The 21,103-nt window shown below is 39.8% G+C and overlaps 1 protein-coding gene across 11 annotated transcripts in view; it reads right to left on the bottom strand.

Moving 5' to 3' along the window:
- The window catches only part of ATP2B2 (ATPase plasma membrane Ca2+ transporting 2), a 387,126-nt gene that overhangs the window by 75,895 nt on the left and 290,128 nt on the right, over positions 1 to 21,103 (bottom strand). For 7 of the 11 annotated variants that reach the window (XR_008329003.1, XR_008329002.1, XR_008329001.1 and 4 more), the window contains exons 6-9: positions 18,786 to 19,043; positions 17,887 to 18,012; positions 8,627 to 8,749; positions 4,041 to 4,136 (exon numbers count right to left, since the gene is read on the bottom strand). Coding sequence is in view for 8 of the 11 variants with exons in the window: in XM_053377652.1 (XP_053233627.1) it covers positions 4,041 to 4,136; positions 8,627 to 8,749; positions 17,887 to 18,012; positions 18,786 to 19,043 (603 nt within the window). In the remaining 3 variants the exon portion in view is untranslated. The remainder of the gene's footprint in view (positions 1 to 4,040; positions 4,137 to 8,626; positions 8,750 to 17,886; positions 18,013 to 18,785; positions 19,044 to 21,103) is intronic. The other 4 variants (XM_053377653.1, XM_053377648.1, XM_053377651.1 and 1 more) reach the window with 2 other exon arrangements.

The following is a 21,103-nucleotide window of genomic DNA, read 5'->3' as shown; positions in this document are numbered from 1 at the left end:
ATACAATACTTAGATTTCATTAAATAATGACACATGACTATTTAGCAGTTTTTTGGAACTATAGGTAAGTTAAGTCTTGTTGTTGATCTAGGGCAGGATTCATCTAACAAGTTCCATCAGAGGAAGCCTTGCACAAGGACTTCTGCTTGTGCAACAGGGCATTCCCCAACTTCCCCAAGCCCTCCATGTCTCCCAAAATATCTGCTTTGATCATTTTGAAACCTATTCATTGGGAATTCAAAGGTCTTTCTTAAACCCACTACTAAAATGTCTAAGGGAGCAGACTACCCTTTAATCCAGGGTAGGGAACTTTCTCAGCCTGAGGACCCCATTTCCTTATGGCTGACCTTCCAGGGGCAACATAGGAGTGGTAGGCACATACCCACACTTTCTCATATACTCAGATGCATCCACAGATAAACACAAATATGATACACTCATTCATGCATTCGCTCACTCACATACATTCCAGCCCCCAAATTAGGCAGTGGTGTAGAGAGCTGACTGCCATGTGCCCTGTGTCCATGTCCCAGCGTCACACCATGGAAGACTCAAATTCAGTTGATTCACAAGTCACCAACTCAGGGGAGAGAGCCTTCAGTACTCCTTTCTATATCATTCTAACCCAAGGACATGGTTCTTCCGATAATTCCTTGGGAATTATTTTCCTGTAGCTTTCCCTACTCCACAGCCACATATATGGTTCTTTAAAGATGGCAGGCAGCACTTCGGGGGTGGGGGGTGGGGTCAGAGTGGGAAAGGAAGGCCAATGAGAACGGAAGGCCTTTGTCAGCCTTCTTAAGGCTTTGGATGACTCTTCTGGTACAGCCTAGCTTGACTCAGGTAATTGCTACCACTTCCCTAGCACACACTGAGACCTTGCAGAATGCAATGCTGGCAGCACCAGCAAATGCTTCCATATTGCAAGGGGCAAATGGGTATGATCCAGGAGATCCATAAGCTGGATCATTTAGCATTTTTAATGTTAATGACAGTTGTGTTGGAGAGAGGGACTCAGTTTAAATTGGAACTGTAGCACAAAGGAAGACTTGTACTATTTCTTCCATGCTGTTTTCCTGCTTGAAATGCACCCCACCCCCCAAACAGCTACTTGCCCTGTGGGGTGGGTGCATGTTTGGTCTTGGAGGACAAATAGTGGTTCTGGTGGGACATTTCAATCAGCTGCTATTAACATTTCAAAAATCCATGGGAAATACTATTCACCAAAGCCTCAAGTTTAGCTTTATTTTATTTTTTTAAAAAAACTAATACTTCCATAATGACAAGTAATGAAATATGTTTTAATTTATGATAACAGAAATTAAGTTGCCATCTTTCAAAACTCAGACATAAAGTAGAAGCACAAAGTTCAGTCTTGCGTACTTAATATTTTAAAGCCATAGTGTGAAGCAATAGTCATGGACTACTGCATTTAACAAGTATTGGGAAGTATACATTTCTAGACTATTTAAATGGATTGTTTGTATGGACTGTTACATATATATAGTGTGGGTATTTTTGCCTGTTTGTTCATTGGGGATTATAGGATTAAGTTGGAAACCTAGCAAAGGCTCAAATATCAAGGCAGAAAAACTCCACTGATTCTCCACTTTAGAGAATCTAAAGGGGATCTGTGTTTTATATTGTTGCTTGGAAATGACAAGCTATCCTAGAATAGGTATTTTCTGACAGCAATATGCATGTCACAGTAAACACAGAAATATTTTATATCCCACATGATTCGGTACAGGAGTTGCCAACATGGTGTCAGGTGAGGCGATGACACCCAGCAAAACTTTAAATGGTGGCCCTGGGCAGGTATCCCAAACTCTGAGTTTGCATTAAAAAAAAGTAAGTCTCTAGCTCTCCTTGAATAAATGTTATGGGGCAAAATGTACAGGTACATTCTAAGCAATTTTTTTGAAATGAGAATGAGTGAAGTGTGTCCACTTTGTATATTTTTCCTGGTACTGAGGAATGCTTCTTGTTACTATAGACCTGTGTGTGTGTGTGTGTGTGTGTGTGTGTGTGTAATCAATATTATGTGATCTGCACAATCAGGACAAGCAAACTATAGCTGACTTCCCATGACAAGCATAAGGTTCTCCAGAGAGGTTGTCTTTCTAATTTTGTATTATTCCACACAACTCATGGCCAGCATGAGACAAGTCTTTCTAGATGTGTAGAATGTTTATACGTGTTCTCTCTCTCTCTAGCTACTGTTGATTTTAATTATCATTTGAATGTTTTTAAATAGCTGCTGTTAACTGTTTTGTTTTATACTTCTGTAAACTGCTTAGAAGATTTATTCCAATCAAGCAGTATATAAACTTTGTTAAATAAAGTAAAATACGTACATTAAACTTTAAAAGAGAGCTCAAGTACATGCCAGGCACTATAGTGGCCACCCCATTATAAGTAATAGTTCTCTTTAAAATGTAGGACATACACTAAATATGCTTTTGTATCAGTGCCAGGCTACCTACATATACAACAGGCCCTTTCTTAATATACTGTCAAAGCATCCTTATGAAGGTTGCATTCATTTGTCTGTCAAGGAACTTCTGCAGATGAGCCTAACATGACGATGCTATCAATTTCAGCCTCCATCTCTCAAATACAGTCCCATGCTGAGCTAAACAGACCAATTTGGTTGTACAGCAAGTATTCACAGCTCCCTAAGGGATGATTTGTGACTTGTGATCACATCAAGAGTGTGATTTTGCAAGTTTCAGAAGGCTTTGTTTCCAATATGATTCAGCAGCAGAAAGAATGAAATTATAGCATGTTCAAATTTATTAAGATGGTATTGTTTTCATATTTTTACCAGGAACAGAACAACTATGAAATTAGTTATGTTACTTAAGAGGGTCTAGACTTGTTTTCCGATAACACACTGTACTACAATTCCCATCAATCCTGACAATTTGTCATGCTAGTTGGACCGATGGGAGATGGACTCCAACAACATCCTGAGGACCACAAATTCCTCATTTCTGATCTTTAGGATTTCCTGCTTTTGGGGCTCCAGAAAACACATTTAACATTCATTTTTTAAACTTTCTACAGGACATGAAGTGTATCCAATTATAAATAGGATTAATAAACATTGTATAACATCCATGCTTTGGTTACTATTTAGTGGTATCATAAATAATTCATTACTACTTAGATGCTAAAAGCACAATAATGTAATCAAGCAAAGATATTATAATAAGTTTAGAGAAAAAGCAAGTGTTCTATCCAAGCTTGAGATAAAATACACCCATTCATACTTACTATAAATTTATATTATTATAAAGCAGTTTATTGTATGGGCATGCTAAGAAATGGAGTCAAGAAGCTGGCCAAAGTCACATTCAGAATTGCAAAGGTGAAGTTGTATTTGTTGAAAGAAAGAAAGAAAATGTATGAAACCATATCCAAGCACATGCACGGTAGTACACAGCAATAGTTTGCTATCTACTATCATTGCCTACAGTAAATGCTTAGCTCAGTGCTGAGTCAAAAGGTTGTGGGAATGCACAATAAAGCACTACAATGCTACTGGTAGAGTTTAAGCCAGATTCCTGACCCCAGCAGGATTGTTTTCCCAAAGCTATGTTGAGACTATGAATGCTTATGAGAGTGCCACACTGGAACAGTAGAATGAAAAACAAAATCATGCTCTCTTTCAAATAGACATTGGAAAGCATGGAAACAACAGCTTTGCACTGAAAACCTTGTGAGGAAATGTGGATTTGGCAGATACTTGCTGCAGTAGTTTGTTTTTAATAGTTTGAATCAGCAATAAAAGATTCCTTGATTCCTACTTGTTCACGTCCCATTGTTGCATCAGTGAGAAGCAAAGATTTTGGCTGGCTAAGACCAAGTGGGATTTAGTGGCATCTCTTATAAGCTGCGATACAATAGGAGCTCTCACAGGGTAATAATCACATGCACATACAACATCTGTGCCGTTCATAAGAGAAAGAGGGAAGCTTATAGAGTTAAGGAGAGAAATCCATCAAATAAAAACAAGCTAGGTGTTCTTAACGTACCATTGACTAAGCTGGCATTTGCATTATCTGTGGCATTTGCACCTGCTGCCCCATCTGTAGTTGAAGGAGGATGGAAGGAGGTATGGGAAGAATCTACTGAGTAATAATGCATAAAAGGAAAAAAAAGAATAAATCATAATAATATGAACAAATTCACATGACAAAAAGGATAACATTTATGGACTAATGTGGCTTCATTTCTCTCTCTCTCTCTCCAAAACAGAGTTGTTTTAAAGTAAGCAACATAATGTCTAAAAATGGATGTTATTACAAGAATGTCACAAGAGTGGGGAACAAAAACTCATACATGGAATATTATAAAAGTAAATATGAAAGACATTTAACAGAGTTAACAGAGTTGGTGAGAAACTGACTTTACATAGTACTTCTAATTCCTCTGCTCCTCCACGCAGACATTCTTAAGATGCCTCACTTTTTAAAAATAATAATAATAATAATAGGTTTTGATTTGAAGTGTAAGAAAAAAATAAAGTATTATTTAAGCACCTGCATTTCTCAGGACATCCATAAATAACTACAATATTACGTTTACTAGAACTAATATGCTTTATTTATCTATGCATCTAAAAGGCATTCTATTTAAATCCTTCATTCATTTTAAAAATAATAAGGCAATTTTCCAGTGTTACATTCAAAAGAGATTTTGGGAAACCCAAGAGTACAATCACGAGCCATATTAGGCTCTTTATTTTTGTTTGTGTGTGTATATATCTATATATATTCCATTCAAGATTTGCTAAGCAATTGTATTACCAATTCTGTTTTTCATTGTGCATTGAATGATGACAGAAAATCAAATCAAGTCAATCACAGTTCTAAAATGTCAGCAGTTTCCCTTTCAAACAAGGGAGTGGGGGGGGGGGATAGGTCAGGCAAGAAGTTCCTTCACATCAAGAGGAAGCAAAAGTTCCCAGCAGATTTTGCATTGATTGGAATTTAGCTGTGCTAGAGCTGAGTGAATAATCTGCAGTGAATAAATGATCTGAAACTGTACAAATGTTTCCAGCGACAATTTTGGCTTCAAATATTCAGTGGTTCATTTTCAGTGTCACATAAATAATGCCTTGGGCCAACATGCTATTTAGATAAATAAATGGTCTGATCTTAGATTTGCTTTTCTAGTACTAGATGTTTAAAGTTAAGATGGTACCATGGAACTCCAGAGGTCAATGAAGTTGGGCATGTGCTAGAACACACAAGCTGGCAGAGCCCCCTAATTCCCATCTTAACATTTGGGGGGGGGGGAAACAACTACAAGTGTGGGGATGAGGCTCACTAGGAGCCTGGCTGCTTCCTTTTCTGGTCTGTTTGGACGTCCCCTTGTAGGGCTTGCGGAGGTCAGCCAGCCATATCACCAAGGCTTAACTGAGAACAAGTACTGCATCAGTGCTATAGCTTGGGGTCATCCAATAAAGTTGATTGACAAGAGATTAAAGGCCGACAAAAGGAAGTACTTCTTCATCCAGAACAGAGTTAATTTATGGAATCCACTGCCACAGCATATGGCGGCTCAGCCACTAGCTTTAGATAGCTTTAAAATCCAAAGGAATTAACAATGGCTGCTAACCACAATGACTGTATGCTACCTCCAGGAGCAGAAACAGCATGCCTCTGAAATTATTGGGGACAACACTAGAAAGCTTTTGCCTTTTGCTTTGCTTATGGAATCTGCAGAGGAATCTGGCTGGCCACTGTGGGAAACAGGATGCTGGGCTAGATATGCATGTGGTCTAATCCAGCAGGTCTTTTTCTATGTTTATTTAGCTTTGTGTCTACCCTGCCTCTGCCCTAACAAGCCTAATGGTCCAATGGAGATTCCAGAAGACAAAGTAGGCCCCAAGTTCAGTGAGGCTTCTTTGAACTCTTCAAGAGTTCCTCTGCCTGCCTAGCACTTCATCCCGCCCACTGGAGTCAGACTTCTGGTTTACCCACTAGCTGCCATTTTGTATTAATATGTAAGTGAAAAATTAAAAATCATGGCTTCCATTTTTAAATGAGGTTTTAAAAGTCCATATTTTAAACAAACTTTTCTGAAGTAATTTGTTTAGGGAACAGCCACATAAAATGGGCAAAAAGAACTCCAAGTGAAATTTCCTTTTAGATTCCAATCATGTAGTGAAGACAAGTTTTCTTGACTATTCACTCAGGTCTTTTCCGCACCCTCATTTTTGGGAAAGTCCCAGTTAAAAGCCTCAGCCTTTCCTCTGATATGGTAGGTTTCTTACTCTACCTGGAAGCTGATGTCCATCCTTCTGTTTCACACCTGCATGATGATTTTTACAAAATGTTAATGGGGAAGAAATGCATACATCTAGAGAAATGCAAACACATCTGATTGGTAGGCTTTCAGAAAGCTGCAAGCATACATAACAATGGATGTATGTTTGAGCTTAGGAAATAGGGACATAATCTAATGAGCTCTGTTGCTGTACAAACACTGCTCATTTCAGTGGGGCTCATGCCAGACTCATCCACAAGCTCTGTTTAAATAAAGAGTGTGTTCACAGGAACAGTGCTTGGAAGACTGACATTCCATGCAGCCTGATCATTACATCACTGGAGGCTTACTTGAATGACTGAAGAATGAGTCTTGAAAGCATTTTGTTAGGTCTTTTATTGGATGTGTAATGATGTTTTATGGAAGTTATATGACAAATATGGCCCTCTTTTTTCACCTATCCCTCAGTTGCTGGCGTAGACTGACAGATTGTCTCTTTTAAAAATTTAAAATACAAGACAAGGAAGAATAAACACTAAATGAAGAAAGAGGAAACACTGGGAAGAATTACACAGGATCTTGTCACAGAAAAGCAGGCCCAGACTGTAGACTGTGGCAGGCTATGTGAAAATTACTAGTGTGTCTTACACAATTCTTGCTTAAAATATATTAGCTATAAAGCCCTCAATCACCAGCCATTGTTTTCTGAGAAAACACATTTTAATCCCCGTTTATCATATTAGCTTTACATGTAATGTAACACTATTAGTCTACATAGAGATAATGTATACTGCGTAAACCTAGAGTTAATGTGTACTGTAAGTGTAGGGAATACTGCAAGAACTACATTGAATATTCTGTACACCAAATACAACTTCCTACACTTTCTTGGCAATTGTATTTCACTTTGTCCTAGTTTTGACTGATCTAGTCTAATACTAAAAAAATGAACTCTAGAAGTATGCCTACCATATAGACATACTGAAATTTATTATCATTGCTTGTCATAGTAAAGCTTCTGCACAGGTCTGATATACCTCTGGGGATAAAAAAAAATGCCTTTTCTGATTTAGGAGTGTAAGAAAACTGTGTTCATGAAGAAGATTTCACACATTCAATATATTTCCCTTATTTTTATTTGCACTCACGTAAGACTATAACATGACCTGCAATGGTGCAAAGGGTGACTGTCACAGACATGGTCAACTTTGCTCTGTATCATAACCACATGGACTGCAGTTTAACTAGATATAAGACCATCTGGCAAAAGTATAAGGTAAGTGTGTACATGTTTATCAAAAATTTGCTTGTTAACCATACCTATATCAATGATGCATGGTTTGATAAAAGAAAGGAATAAATTGTTTAAATAAGGAATGCAGGAATTGAATTGAATTGAATTGAATAATCAATAATCAATCAGTTGCAGTGAAGATTTATTGGGAAAAGAAACTTGAACAGATCCCTATTATTATTTTAGCTTTCATTTTCATGAAGGCTGCCTGAATCTGGAAATTGAAGAGTGATCTTCACATAACTTCCCCTGAAACATAAGTGGCTTTGTTTCCAAGAAATATTCTACAAATATTCTACAAAGGAGACCATCTCAGTTCAGCCTACTTATAGGCATGGGTTGGATCAAAATACTCTGTTCTGTTAATGGAATGGGCTTCTATTCATGAGAAGAGAGTTCTGCTCATGGAAGCGCCCCTTCTGTAAGTGGAAACATCTCCTATCCAGAGAATAGACTGTTTAGATCCAACATTTAGATTGTGTTTAGAAAGATAAGTCCCCATCTTATACAGATAATTGGAATGGTACCAGTTACTAAATTAACAAAAGCTGGATGAATGTTAGTTGTATGCTAACATCAAGTAAAATATGAACTGTGCACAATATGGCACAATTTAAAATTATGACGTTAAATTGAAACATAAAATCCAAGACTACAACAATTTCAATTAGATCTCAAATGTGAGGATAAAAATTATGAAAGTAGTAAGTTACTTCTTTTTTAACAACAGCACTCAATTATGTTTGTTGAAATCTCTCTTTGTTATGATTTTGGGATATATAACACAAAACTTAGCTTGAAATTGTGTGGAACGTAGGTGAGCCCGGAACTTTTTTTTTTACTTTTCCCTTCTCACATTTTACATACAAAATGTATAATGTTCAAAACAATACTTTGGTATACATCTAGCATGTGAAAGTTGTGACTGTCATAGGTCCTGCCCCCCAAAATGATGGGACTGAATCAGAAATAAATGCTGTGTAGTTAGTTTGTGTATCAGTTTTATGTAATAAAAACAGACATTGAGGAAATTTGATGTGATCAAATTTGCACCTTTCTTATCTTTCTTCTCCTCGTCTTCACCAGCGCCTAGCAGAGTAAAGATGATCCCTGTCTGAGAATTAACTCCTACAGCAGTAACAACCATTCTTCCAGAACCTTCCATGACGTGTGTACCTAAAAGAATTAAAATATAGATATTAATACTTTCTGCTTTGGGAGGTAATGCTGCACAATATACTATGATACTTTTTTTTTTAAAAACCCAACCTTGTCCCTGTGATATGATCAGGTTTCAATCTAAGATCACAATGCAATCCAGAATCAATTTTGTTTAAGACCAGAGAAGTCAATGAGCTTTAAACATTCTCCATTCTGTGGTGGAGTGTGACCTAAAGTTTCATCTTACGAGCTGGTGCAGTGGCTAAAATGAACCCAGGAAGTAGCCAAGTAACAACCTCTCACCCGCAGTCCCACATTTGCAATATGAAGGTAATGATTACAGGGCTATTAGAAAAATGTTATACAAGTCCAAGTAAGTCCAAGATAAAAGAGTAAATGAAAAAGCAAAATATAAGATCAGCAAAACCAGAACATTTCACCTAACACTAAAGCATTGTCTTCGTAGGAGAGAAGAAGGAATCAAAGCAACTGACTGGAACTGACATCCCATGCTGCACTGTGAGGGCAGTTTTCTTGTCCCTTCAGCAAAGCGCAGGAAAGAGCATTACCAAATTGCCTTGCCCAAGCACAGATATGTTCACTGACTTGACAGAGCGTATTAGAAGACGTAATGGAATTGCCTTCACAGTGCTGTCCAGGAAGACAGGGAGCATTTTCGGGTAGCCTTGACGATGAGGTTGGGGGAAGGGTGCCTCTCTTCGTGGACTTCACTGCAAGACCAGTTTTATCACATCTCACAGCAGGGCGAGACAGAGAGGATCACCCAGACAGATGCCTTGGCAATGTTGGGAACTGTTTCCTTCCCTGGCTGTCACACAATCTGTGCTTGGGGCTTATCCATTCCCCTGGGGAACCCCAGTCTTAACACTGAATCTGAACAAAAAGCAATCGGGTTTTCTGCAGATTGCTATTTGTTCCAATTTAGCACCGAAGAGTGGGTTTTCTGGGGGAAAGTGGCAGGACAAAGGCTTGGACCTGTGCCTAGAAAGTGTGGGACAAGCTGAAAACCGCTTAAACCCATGCTTGCTAGGCACAGGGCAAGCAGAAGTGTGGATGAGCCCCTACTTTCATTGGAGTAAAAAACATTTTGCAAAAAAGGATCCTCTGTTTTCACTCAGAATTTTTTTCCTAGTCCTAAGGATCAGTATCAGCTCACATCTATATCCAACAGATTGTGCAATTCTGGCTATAATCCAGTAGACTCCCACCTAAAAGCAAATCCCTCTGGACTGAGTAAGACTTATTTCTTAGTAAATCCATTGGACCTGTCTGAGTAGCGCACATTTTCATTGCAATTTTCTACCCCTTGTTTAATTTAAGCTAATGGCAAAGCTTTTGTACTGACTCTGTTTTTCAAAAGATATTGAGATGTTTTCTGATATTATCTCCTGCCTTAAAGCATGCGTAGGTAATTTCAGATATAGTATGCAATTTAAACGGCACTAAAGTGGGCTGTACATTTTTAATGGATATAATTCATTAATATTGCATCGGGCCTGCGAATTCAATTTCTTTTACTTCTGTTCATTAAAAGCTACTCCACTGCACTGAGACATGGGATGTTAGTCTAAACCAGAGGGGTCTAATACCAAGGCTTCCTGAGGCTCCCAGCTGCTCCTTCAAACCATCCTGTACTTGATTCTACAACTGAACCATCCCCCAGTGTGTTTCCACAATATACCTCCCAAATGTAAAATCTGAATATTATTCTTACAAACCTTTAAAGGAATGCATAATATAAACTGTGTTCTTTCCTGCAGTGGAGGACGGGGCGGACTTTTTAAAATCAAACTTTTTAAAATACAAATTTTGGTTGCACATGCAAGAGCTTAGCTTTTGTTGTATGGCACACTCTTCCTGATAGGTTCAGGTGTGTTACTCAGTTCTCTCTAACTTGTCTACAATTCTTTTCTCTTTAACTTTCATACTGTCCAAAAATGTTAGGTTCTTTAGGGAATGAGCTTTCCCCCATCCGTCTGCTATTGTCATCTTGTACTTCTCACTATAAATACAGTTCTCACTTCTGTCAATTATGCATAATTTAATTGCTTCCCCTTATCATTGCTGCTCCTATCTAAAAATCACCCTTTGGGCCCTTTTCCTAGTATGTCACATTTATAATTTCATTACCATACAAAACTCAGTGAAGAAAAAAGGGGGTTCTTTGTCTTTGCTTTCAGACATATGGTGCCACGGATACTTTTCATGATAGCTTTTTATGTCACTGTTATCATCCAATCTTAAAAAACTGAAATGCAACCTGATTCTTCTGATAGCTTCTCTCAAACACCTGGGAAGCCATTATATCTTTGAAGCTAATACTTCCTTGAATTCATCCACACATTTTATGTATATTCATGGTGGTTTCATTGCATTAATTTATTTTATTTTCATAACTGAATAAGTATATCCTTATTTTTGTAAGCAGAAAATCTATTTTCACATGCTATGTGATTTTTTTTATTTCACCTTTTGCATTAACTATTTCTCTCTCTGTCTGTTTGTCTGTCTTCAGCCTGTGAGCCCTGATTTTCCAGTAAAGGGTCCTGATCCCAGATCAAGCATTTTCTCTAGGCTGCTGTGCATCACAAGTCTTTTTGCAATTCTTGTAGGGCATACCACCACTGAAACTGGCAGAGAGAAGACAGGCAGAGACTTCATCAGACATCAGCTCCTGTCTCAGCTGGACTGTCTCCTCCCAGGACCATCTAAGACCAACTGTTTTGTGTGACGACTATGTTTCACACTGTTGCACACCTACTTCTGGTTTAGCTGGATTATTTTTATTTAAAGTTAGGCTCCTATTGGGATATAAAACTACTAAATTAAACAAAAAAAAAAGCCATCTCTGAGACATTTTCCTCACATTTAGCTTATAGTGAGCCTAAAAGAGAAGGGAAAACCACAATCTTCAGGGCCGGCACTAGCATTAGGTGGGATGAGGCTTCTGCCTCCAGCAGAGGAAGCCCTGAGGCTGCACCCCTGCAGGTGCTCCACCTGCTCTGCTGCATCCACCAGTGGCAAAAAAAGTGGCACCAACATCAGTGATGATTTCAGGTGAGATCTCAATGAATTTGGCCAAGGTCTTGCTGAAATTACTGAGACCTTACCCAAAATGTTCTCTGCCAGTGGCAGCGGCAGAGCAGGCAGTATAGATGGCAGTGGCAGGAGCAGGTATGTCTGCAGCATCAGACACGGTGGCACTTCCTGTTTCGCCCCGAGTGGCAAAGCGGAAAGCACCGCCCTGACAACCTCTATAACAAAACTTACAAAAAATGGAGAGGTTAGGAGTGTGTAAATGGAAAAAAGATAAACCTTTGTTATTCCTGTGGAACTAAAACTTGCCACGATAGTATGCAAACACAGATGTTCTACCTGCAGATATAAGCAGGTTGTGGTTCAGTTATGCAAATGAAAGAAATAAGTAACCTTGTCAATGCAATGAAGCAGCTGAAAAAAAAGCATTCAAAAGTGAGGACAAATTCAAGCAAACATCTGCGTGTTCAGTGAAATCAAAAGAGCACAGGGCCTCTTAGGTTGGAAGCTTGCTCTTTCTGTTTAGCAAGAAACCCGTACTGGAACATTTACTGCCAGAGAACCAAGAGTGAATTTGAGTTGTTTTTCTCCAGGCAGTGACTGACCTGATTCCTTAATATAGCTGCATTTATTTATTTATTTAGAAACTAATAAAGCACAATGACCACCAGCATTTCTTTGCTTCTCAACGAACTAATATCTATTTATTTCAGGTTTTTCAGACTCATGCAATATTCTGGTGTGCATTCACTGTATAACTCCTAAGTTGTCTTAAAACAAAGTGGCCAGATTGCCATTTCTGAGACCAGAACTATGCATTTGGTTGCCAAAGCAGAAGAATGCTGGAATGGAGCAATTTGCAAGACAGAAGCAGTAGACAGGAGGTGCACGTGACCCTTATTTCTACTTGACGCTCCCCCCATACACACACACCGCAACTCATCCTAGCTGCATGTGGCAGTTTAAAATTGATTAAATGCATCATGTGTGCATGCTTTTCATGTACTCTGCACAGCACTGTCCTCATCCAATTGGTAACTCACACTTCCCCCCATTTAATGCAAATTTTTCCAATGTGTGGATAATGCAGAAAAGAAGAAAAGAATCCAGCATAAAATTGCCTGTCACCCCATTGTGGACATACTGAAGTGCATTTAGTGTTGGTAGTTGGGTTTTGTTGCTGCTGCTGTTGTTTATGTGTGTGGATGCCATCTATCATCATGTCCCTACTTCGATTAGTTGGGTGGCCCTCAGTGCACTGCTGCTGGGGCCAGGAGCAACACACGTGTGTTTTTAATGTATCAATACACTGTTTTGTGGAAGCAGGGTATATCAGAAAACTTGTATCTCTCTCTTTTTTTAATAAAAAAAATGGTCACATACACAGGTAAGCAAATTCCCGTGTGCATGCCCACAAGGCACCTCAAGTTCCCAGAACTAAAGAGAGTGGGAAAGTACTAATTGAGGGGAAGGGATAACAACAAACAGTGAAAATGCATCCAATCAAGTACCACCCACTAGCTTGGATGGAAAACATTTGAGATAGAGCTCAATTGAAAGCACTCACATGTGGAAGAGCATGCACATAAGTGCATATGGAAAAAATCAGGTCTGTGCACTTCACATGCACATTAAAGCTCTGATGCGCACACAGCCCAAGAACCAGAAAACAAAAATGCCAAACCTAGTATTACTCAATGTTTTTGGTATAAAAAAAAGAGAGAGGTAGCTTTAATAAACAACAGTAAATTCCCAATTTATGTTGTCTGATCAGTAAAACAGCAGTAATAGGTGCAGGCTCAAGGAAGGTCTCCCTTGGATTTTATTGGTTTTATATAGTTTCAATTATTATTGTATTTGGATATTATATTAAAAGGGGGATGGTTAGACCAAAAGCAACCACAATATGTACCGTAATATAAAACTTTCAATGTTATAAGCATATATTGACTACATTTGCACACTAAACCACAGTGAAGTATGATGTGACTCCCATTCTTTCCTCTTCTCCAATGCAGTCAGAAGACGAGTTTGGAAGCTTATGCTTTTGGTTAACTTCCAGCAAAGGGGGGGGGGTGTGCACCAGTGACTTGAACTCGCCGATCCAAAAGAAGAACAAAGAAAGGAACTAACTGTCTTTCTCTCTGAAAAATCAAGCTGAAAACAATGTGCTGGAAATGGAAAATCCAATACATTTAGCAGTACTCTGTCCTATTTGGCACTCCAAAATATGTAGCAGCCAAAACATTAATTCTAATGAGAACAGAATTACCACAAACACAAGTGGTGTGAAGGCACAGATGGCAAGCAAGCAATGCTAAATTGGAAGAAGTAACTGTGATAGTAAGACTTGAAGCCAAAGCAATACTGTTGTAATTCAAGGAGAGCACTCCGTTCCAAAATTCAGAATTGGAAAGGTGAAGGAAAGAATTATTTAGAGCAGCTAAATGCAGTATAATCAACCTGACAGGCCCTAGGGTAGCCATGTGCCCTACTTTATAGGAGGAAAATACTGAGCTGTCCAGTCCAAACCTGGTTTGAAGATTAAGAACCATAAGAACGTAGAGGAGCAGCTGTGAAGTTTATTTTCTTTTTCGGTAATGCACTTCCTCTTTTTTTGCCTAAGTGTAAGTGGCTACCGTAGGACCCAAACATATCGAAAGGATGCTTGGGCCATAATTGCTGTCTGCCCTGTGTAACAAAATGGTCAGGCTACTTCTAAAATAAACTGAAACTTTCATATGGGTACATTCTACAACAAGGAATGCACTGGGCATGCATATTCAGTGGGCACTGGGAATTTAAGTATGAAAAACAGAAAATAAATCTTCAGACTGAATGGGAGATGAAACTGAGTGGCAGCTAGTTTGCTCAGGTTTTCCTATTTTCTGTTTCTGGATTGACCTCTGTCCTGGGATGCAATGCACTAAGTCAAATGCCATGTGCAAAGATAAAAGGTGGAAAATAATTAAGCAATACTGTTAGGCCCTACAAATCTTTGCTCTGCTAGTACTCGCTATCCTACTTACCCTTAAAAATCTCACCGTGTTTGCTTTGAGCATTGGCATTCTGTATGGCATGCTGAGCCAGTGCTCAGCATTTTAAAGTACTCCATACTTAGGGTTTTCTCTTCATCTTGTTTTAAACAAGCAGGCACTATTTACAAAGCACATCGTTGCACCGGAGATGTCAGTGCACCACAGAAGAGGCCAAGCTGAGAGTGGATTGACAAAAGGCCATCTCCCTCATGTCACAATCACCTAAACTCATCCCAGCTTCCCATTTATTTAAGCCTTATGTGGGTGAAGTCAGAAGTTGATGTGCTGAAGGAGAATAAACCAGCCCAGGCAAGCAGACTCTTTCCTTGCTATTTCACACCAGTGTGAGCAGCAGAAACCAGGTGCATTTGTCAGAAATTATATGGGTCAAGGTTCATGTGGCTAACCTCCCCCCCCACCCCACTGTCACATCTTCCTGTTCATGGCCAAGTTTGCAAATGGACAAAGCACTCACACACCTTGTGGCCAAGAACAGCAGATTACTGGCAGTAGCTACATAGTGTGAGGGCCAAGCAATATTAGGAAAAGAGTAGACATCCCATTCATCAAAATAAAAAGTGACAGGTGTCTTTCACCCTTTCCATCAGAAGGATCGTTCTTTAGGATTTGCAGGAACACATTTCCGAGGCTTACATTTAATTTTTTTTGTAGGAGGGGCACACCTTCGGAACAGTATTGTGCATGTTTCATGAAGTCTGCATCCAGTTAAGAACTTGGCATGTGAAATGGTAAAAATTGCATATGTCCTCAAGTGTAAGTATATATTTCAGAGTCATCATGCCCCCCTTTCTAAGGGGCAATAATGCATATTGTTACTATAGGGTGTCCTACTGTTTCACTATAGACTAGCCCCAGGGTCAGCCCAATACATTTTGGCACCTGAGGCAAACCACAGAACGGTGCCCCTGGTACATGGTGCTACATCAGATACAAGGGTAGAAAATCAAATCAATCTTACCCGACACTTGAACTAGGAATCAAGGACCATTGTGGGGAGAGCAGGGAGAGAAGGGGCTCATTCTGAATCATGCCAGCAGGTGTAGAACTCAGGAGATCCCAGAGTGCAACCCCTGTCATAAGGATAGGAGGAAAGCAGCACCACCTCCTATTCATTGAGAGACCACTGTAGAAGCAGCATTTGTTGGGCAGGGGCTGCCAAGTAGGTGGCAGATGCTGCAGCATTCCTTGGAGGCCAGATCTGCTGCTCCTGTGGATCTTGCCACCTGAGGCAGTCGCCTCATTTTGCCTCATGGGTGGACCGGCCCTGAATTGCCCTGTCTTTAATCCGGAGCCTAATAACTATACCTAATTCCAGTTATGGTTCTGAGATAATTCCATTTACAAATTGCTATTCAATGAAGCTTTGTGTTAAATAGCAGTATGTACTCTTCTCCATTCTTAACTTTTTAACTGTGACATGGGGGTGAGCATAAGCAAACATGAATATTATCCCAAACATGTACCCCTTCTACCAAAAGGGGAAAAAGTTGGCCCTGTTTTGAAATGTGCTCCTGTTAGTTGAAGAAGGAGGAATCACATATGGTAAGTTCCTCTTGTAGGTGGGGGAAGGCCCATCAATGACATGTGATCAAAATGGGCCCCTGAATGATGCCATGATGGGACCTGCTCCTATTAGTCGAGGGAGGGAAATTAATCACATAGGGAGGTCACAACCTATATTCTTCCTGGGCAGAGGATAGCAGGGCAACCCAAACTGGCCTCAAAATAACTGGGAGATTTGAAATGCATGCCTGTAGATCAGGTGTGGGGATCCTTGGCTCACAGGCAGTCTGTTTCCCCTAACCCATGCTCACCTGCCCATCATCTTATAACGCTAGTGTCATCAGCTGATGGGCGGGAGGGCAGGGTTTAATCTTGCATTGGCTGTGCTGCACTGTTCCCAACAGAGAATAGAACCATGCAGCCTAGGCAGCAGGATTTAATCTCTGCTCATCAGATGGTGAGTGAAAATTAAAGCCCTTTGCCTTTTCCTTTAAGTGGGCAGCAGGAGGTGCAGAGATGGCAGACCACCACCACCACCCAGCCGCCGCCACTGCTGCTGCCCCCTTGCTTACAAGAAATGGCCTCCCTTCTTAAAAGGGAAGGAGAGAGCCTCACAAAGGGGTTTCCAAGCCTCCTTCCACTTCCCTTTTAAGTCCCTGAAATCTTAAATGTAGGCAGAGCTGTCCAAAGACTTGTGCAAATCTCCTTGCATCCCCTTTAAGATCAAAGCACTTAAAAAGGAAACAAGCCTCCTTGTTCCTTTTTCAGTCTACAAGATTGAGAGTTTAAAGGAGAAGTGGGAGGAGGCTTGCAAAAGCCTCCAAGAGTCTTCTCCCCTCCATTTAATATCTGAGCATAAGGGATTTTGACAGGAAGGTGGCCTTGCCCACCTGTCAAATTTTGCCCACAAGGAACATCCTGGAGCCAAAAAGGTTCACCACTCCTGTTACTGAACATGGGAACTAAAACCTAAAGAAGCCTCAGAAGAGCAATGGGCACGTAGAAGGTTTAAACAACACCCCAAAACAATCAATCATTGTGGGGGTGGGACTTGGAGGACCACATAGTTATACCACTGGAAGAAAATTAACAGCTAGGAAAGCATGCCTTTATTCCAAGGTGAATACTGTTCTTTCTTTCTTATGTTATCCTCAACAACTTTGAGATTAGGCTGAGAAAGAAAACGTCACTGGTTCAATATCATCAGGTGAACTTAAATGAGAGAATGGGAATCTGAACCTGAGTCTCCCCAGTCCTAGTCCAGTAATCTAACCACTATATCATACTGATTATCTGAGTTTAAGTCATCATTTCACTGTAGTTTAGTAAAACAGAAATGCTAACTGTAGGTTCAGGTTCCTACTTAGTTCAGCAATAAAAAAACAAACAAACAGCTTGTAGATTTCTGGGAAAGGTTAAAATCCTGTATTTCCAAGTGAGGAAAAATTAATGGAGAATTTAAAACACCACCGCCACAAAAACAATATTCCAGATTCTCAATCAGCAACAGCTCACTGAAAGTGCAAAACTCACCCGAAAGCAGCATTGGATCTTTGTCAACAGATTTGCGGACTTGATCTGATTCTCCAGTTAAAGAGCTTTCATCAATCTTAAGGTCATTTCCTTGAATATACACCCCATCAGCAGGTAGAAGGTCACCTATCAGTAAAATCAAGTTAAGGAAAAATAAAGTGGATTTAGTAAGGTTACTGTGTGAACCTTCAAAAACATTTCCGTAATCAAAATACTAATCCTCAAGTGTGTCACATTTAATCCTTTTCACACAATACATTTTTCTCTCTACAAGGGCAGTCTCTCCTGACCTTCCCTAGACATCGCTATATTGATGAGCTTCTAGTTTGCTTCTTCAGGCAGCGCACAATTTCACTAGGGAATCCGCTACCACAAGATGGAGCAATGGTCAACAGCTTGTACAGTTTAAAAGGGAGTGAGACAGATTTGTGGAGGACAAGACTATTATTGGCTACTAGCCATGAAAGCTGTGTACTGCCTCCAGAATCAAGAGGCAGAATGCCTCTGAACACCAGTGGTGGAGGGCACAAGCAGGGGAAGTGCTATTGTGCTTTCCATAGGTATCTGGTTCATCACTGTGAAGGCAGGTTGCTGGACGAGAAGGGCTTTGGGTCTCAGAACATGATCCACAGCCTCACTGCTCACTGGCTGCATGATGCAGCAGGAACACTGCTGCATCTGTAGACCTGCAATGGTGGAAGATCATGTTGGGTGGCAGTAGGAGGCCAGCAGAACTAGGAACTGGGACACCTCTGTCCAATTCAACCCCTCTCAGCCTGGCACAAGCTTGGGGCTGATATGTACTGCCAGCTCCTTTGTTATTCAGCAAGTCATAAAGGAACACTGGGTACCAAGTCATATGTTTGCACATATCCAGTCACATATGCAAGGAAACTTACCATATTTTATCTGTGCAACGTCACCAACTACTATCTCTGCTACTGGGATTTGAATAACTTGTCCACCCCGGACCACAGTAAACTTCTGTTCTTGCTCAATACGACTTTGAAGCCCACGGAATTGCTTCTCTTTGCTCCAGTCATTAAAGGCAGTGACAAGTACCACACAAATAACAGAGAGCAGAATGGCAGCACCTTCGATCCAACCAGCTTCTGCCTCTCCTTCATCTTCCGCTCCTCCTGATGCAGTAGCACAGGCTTGAGAGACAAAACATAGCAAAAACAGGTCACTTCAAAAAGGAAAGGAAAGAAAAAGGAGGAGGAGCAGCAGCAGCAGCAGCAAATGGTTTCTTAATTACATTTTTAAACAAATGTGATATATATATCACATTTAATCCATGTTTCTTTTGTAAGTTCTCACACACAAAAAATCAGAACACACATATTGGTGAAATTAGTTTGTGTACTACTGCACAAGCAAAAGCCGTTCGCATACAATTGCATAAACAAATACATGGTATTTACTTATGGGAGATACTTATACAGTAGTCCAACTTTTCGACTTGTTGCTTATTTTCTGCATTATTTTTTTTTTTTTGCAAGAGGACACAATAGGTAAAACCAAAACCCAAGATAATTTCCCCCCAAACTTAAAAATAATTATTTTTCCTCAGATGAGAATGTTGATTTTGGCAATGAAAGTTTGCATTAATTAAGGACAAATAGCTTGTGAATCACACCTATTTCATGTAGAACCTGAACCAATAGATCCAAATTATAAGAAAGGAGATTCCAACTAAACATTAAGAGACTTTCAGATAGTAAGAGCTGTTTGACATTGGAATGTACTACTTTGGAAGGTGGTGAACTCTCCAATATACAACCCTTTTGTGACTGGACTGTGAGCTATGCAACTTGCAGTGAGGATATTGGTATTTCCTGTCAAAATTTAACTATGGAATTTGAATCCCCTACAGATGCTTATAACTTAAAGGGTTATATGTATAACTTCATGCAAGACATGGGTGTAGTGGAGCAGGAACGGGAGATTCTCGGGACTCTTTTTTCAGAGTAGGAATGGCAATGCCATCTGCTGTAGTGTCAAGATAACTGATCAACCTTCCTTGGTCTGGCAAATGAATAAAATTTAAAATTAGCAGATTAGTACAGAAGATGTGAGAGAATGAGGATAATAATCAAGCAGTTCTCAGATGCCTCTTTCCTTTCCTGGAATTCCTGTTAAAGTTAGCAGTTTAAATAGTAACACGCCTTTGCAATATTACTTTGTATTCTCATAAAATGTTAAAAGTTGTATTTCAGCTGATGAAGTTCTTCTGTCAAAACAGTGTGTTTTACAACTTAAACATACGCAGTGAGAAGCAAGCACCACTGAATTGCTGAATGGAGTTTACTCCTCCATGTAGGACTGAGGCCATGCCACGTGCTTGATCCCAGGAATGTTTTGAACCTAGGCTTATACACCAACATGCTAACCACCGCACCATACTTTGCCAGCTCATTGTTCTATGACCAGCAGCTGATCCTAATGAACTGGTTATCATGCTATGCTGCCGCTCTTTGGAGGTGATGATAAACACTGCTGTCAGCATATATGTACTTTCCTTTGTGGCTTAGCTATGAGGGCTGTCATGATGAATTTGCATGATATTATCTGCAAGTGTTGCAACACTGATATTTTAGCAAATCCTAAATATGCTGCAAAGCAATGTTAGCATGAATGAATCAAATTGTTCAATGGTGAATATTATGCTATAATTTCAGGGGAGTTAAAGGAAGGATTAATTTCACATTGCATCTGTAAGAATTGCTTTCACGTTAGATTTCACGTTACAGGATCAGCTATGGCTATTCCACTGTGTGTGTGTACAAACACACCCATTAAGAATTACTTGACTTTGCCTCGCAGCATGCAGAACAAAAGCACATTCCAAACTGATAATCTATCCCCAAAAGAGGATATTCAAATAAACTGGACAATTGCTTCAAAATGGGAAATCCTTTAAGAAAAGGAAGGTGATCTTACACTTCCCTTCACTGGCTTGGCTTTTAACCTGACCTGCGCTTACATGCCTAAGAATAACCGCTGGCAGAGCTCTTTCTCACACACACTTTACCACTTGGTGATGTATCAGGTATCATTGACAAAAGTGACAAAAGAAGTAAGTAGACCACTAGTGCTTGACAAACCTAAAAAGGAATGAAAAATCTCACTGCGACAGAAAATCAGAAATACTCTGAAGGCAGGAAGTGTCACTATATCTATTATTCTATCTCAACAAAAGATTCCACAGCACATC

The sequence above is a fragment of the Podarcis raffonei genome, chromosome 2 (assembly GCF_027172205.1).
Source record: "Podarcis raffonei isolate rPodRaf1 chromosome 2, rPodRaf1.pri, whole genome shotgun sequence".
NCBI classification, from domain to species: domain Eukaryota; kingdom Metazoa; phylum Chordata; class Lepidosauria; order Squamata; family Lacertidae; genus Podarcis; species Podarcis raffonei.
This window is presented reverse-complemented; position numbering and strand designations above follow the sequence as displayed.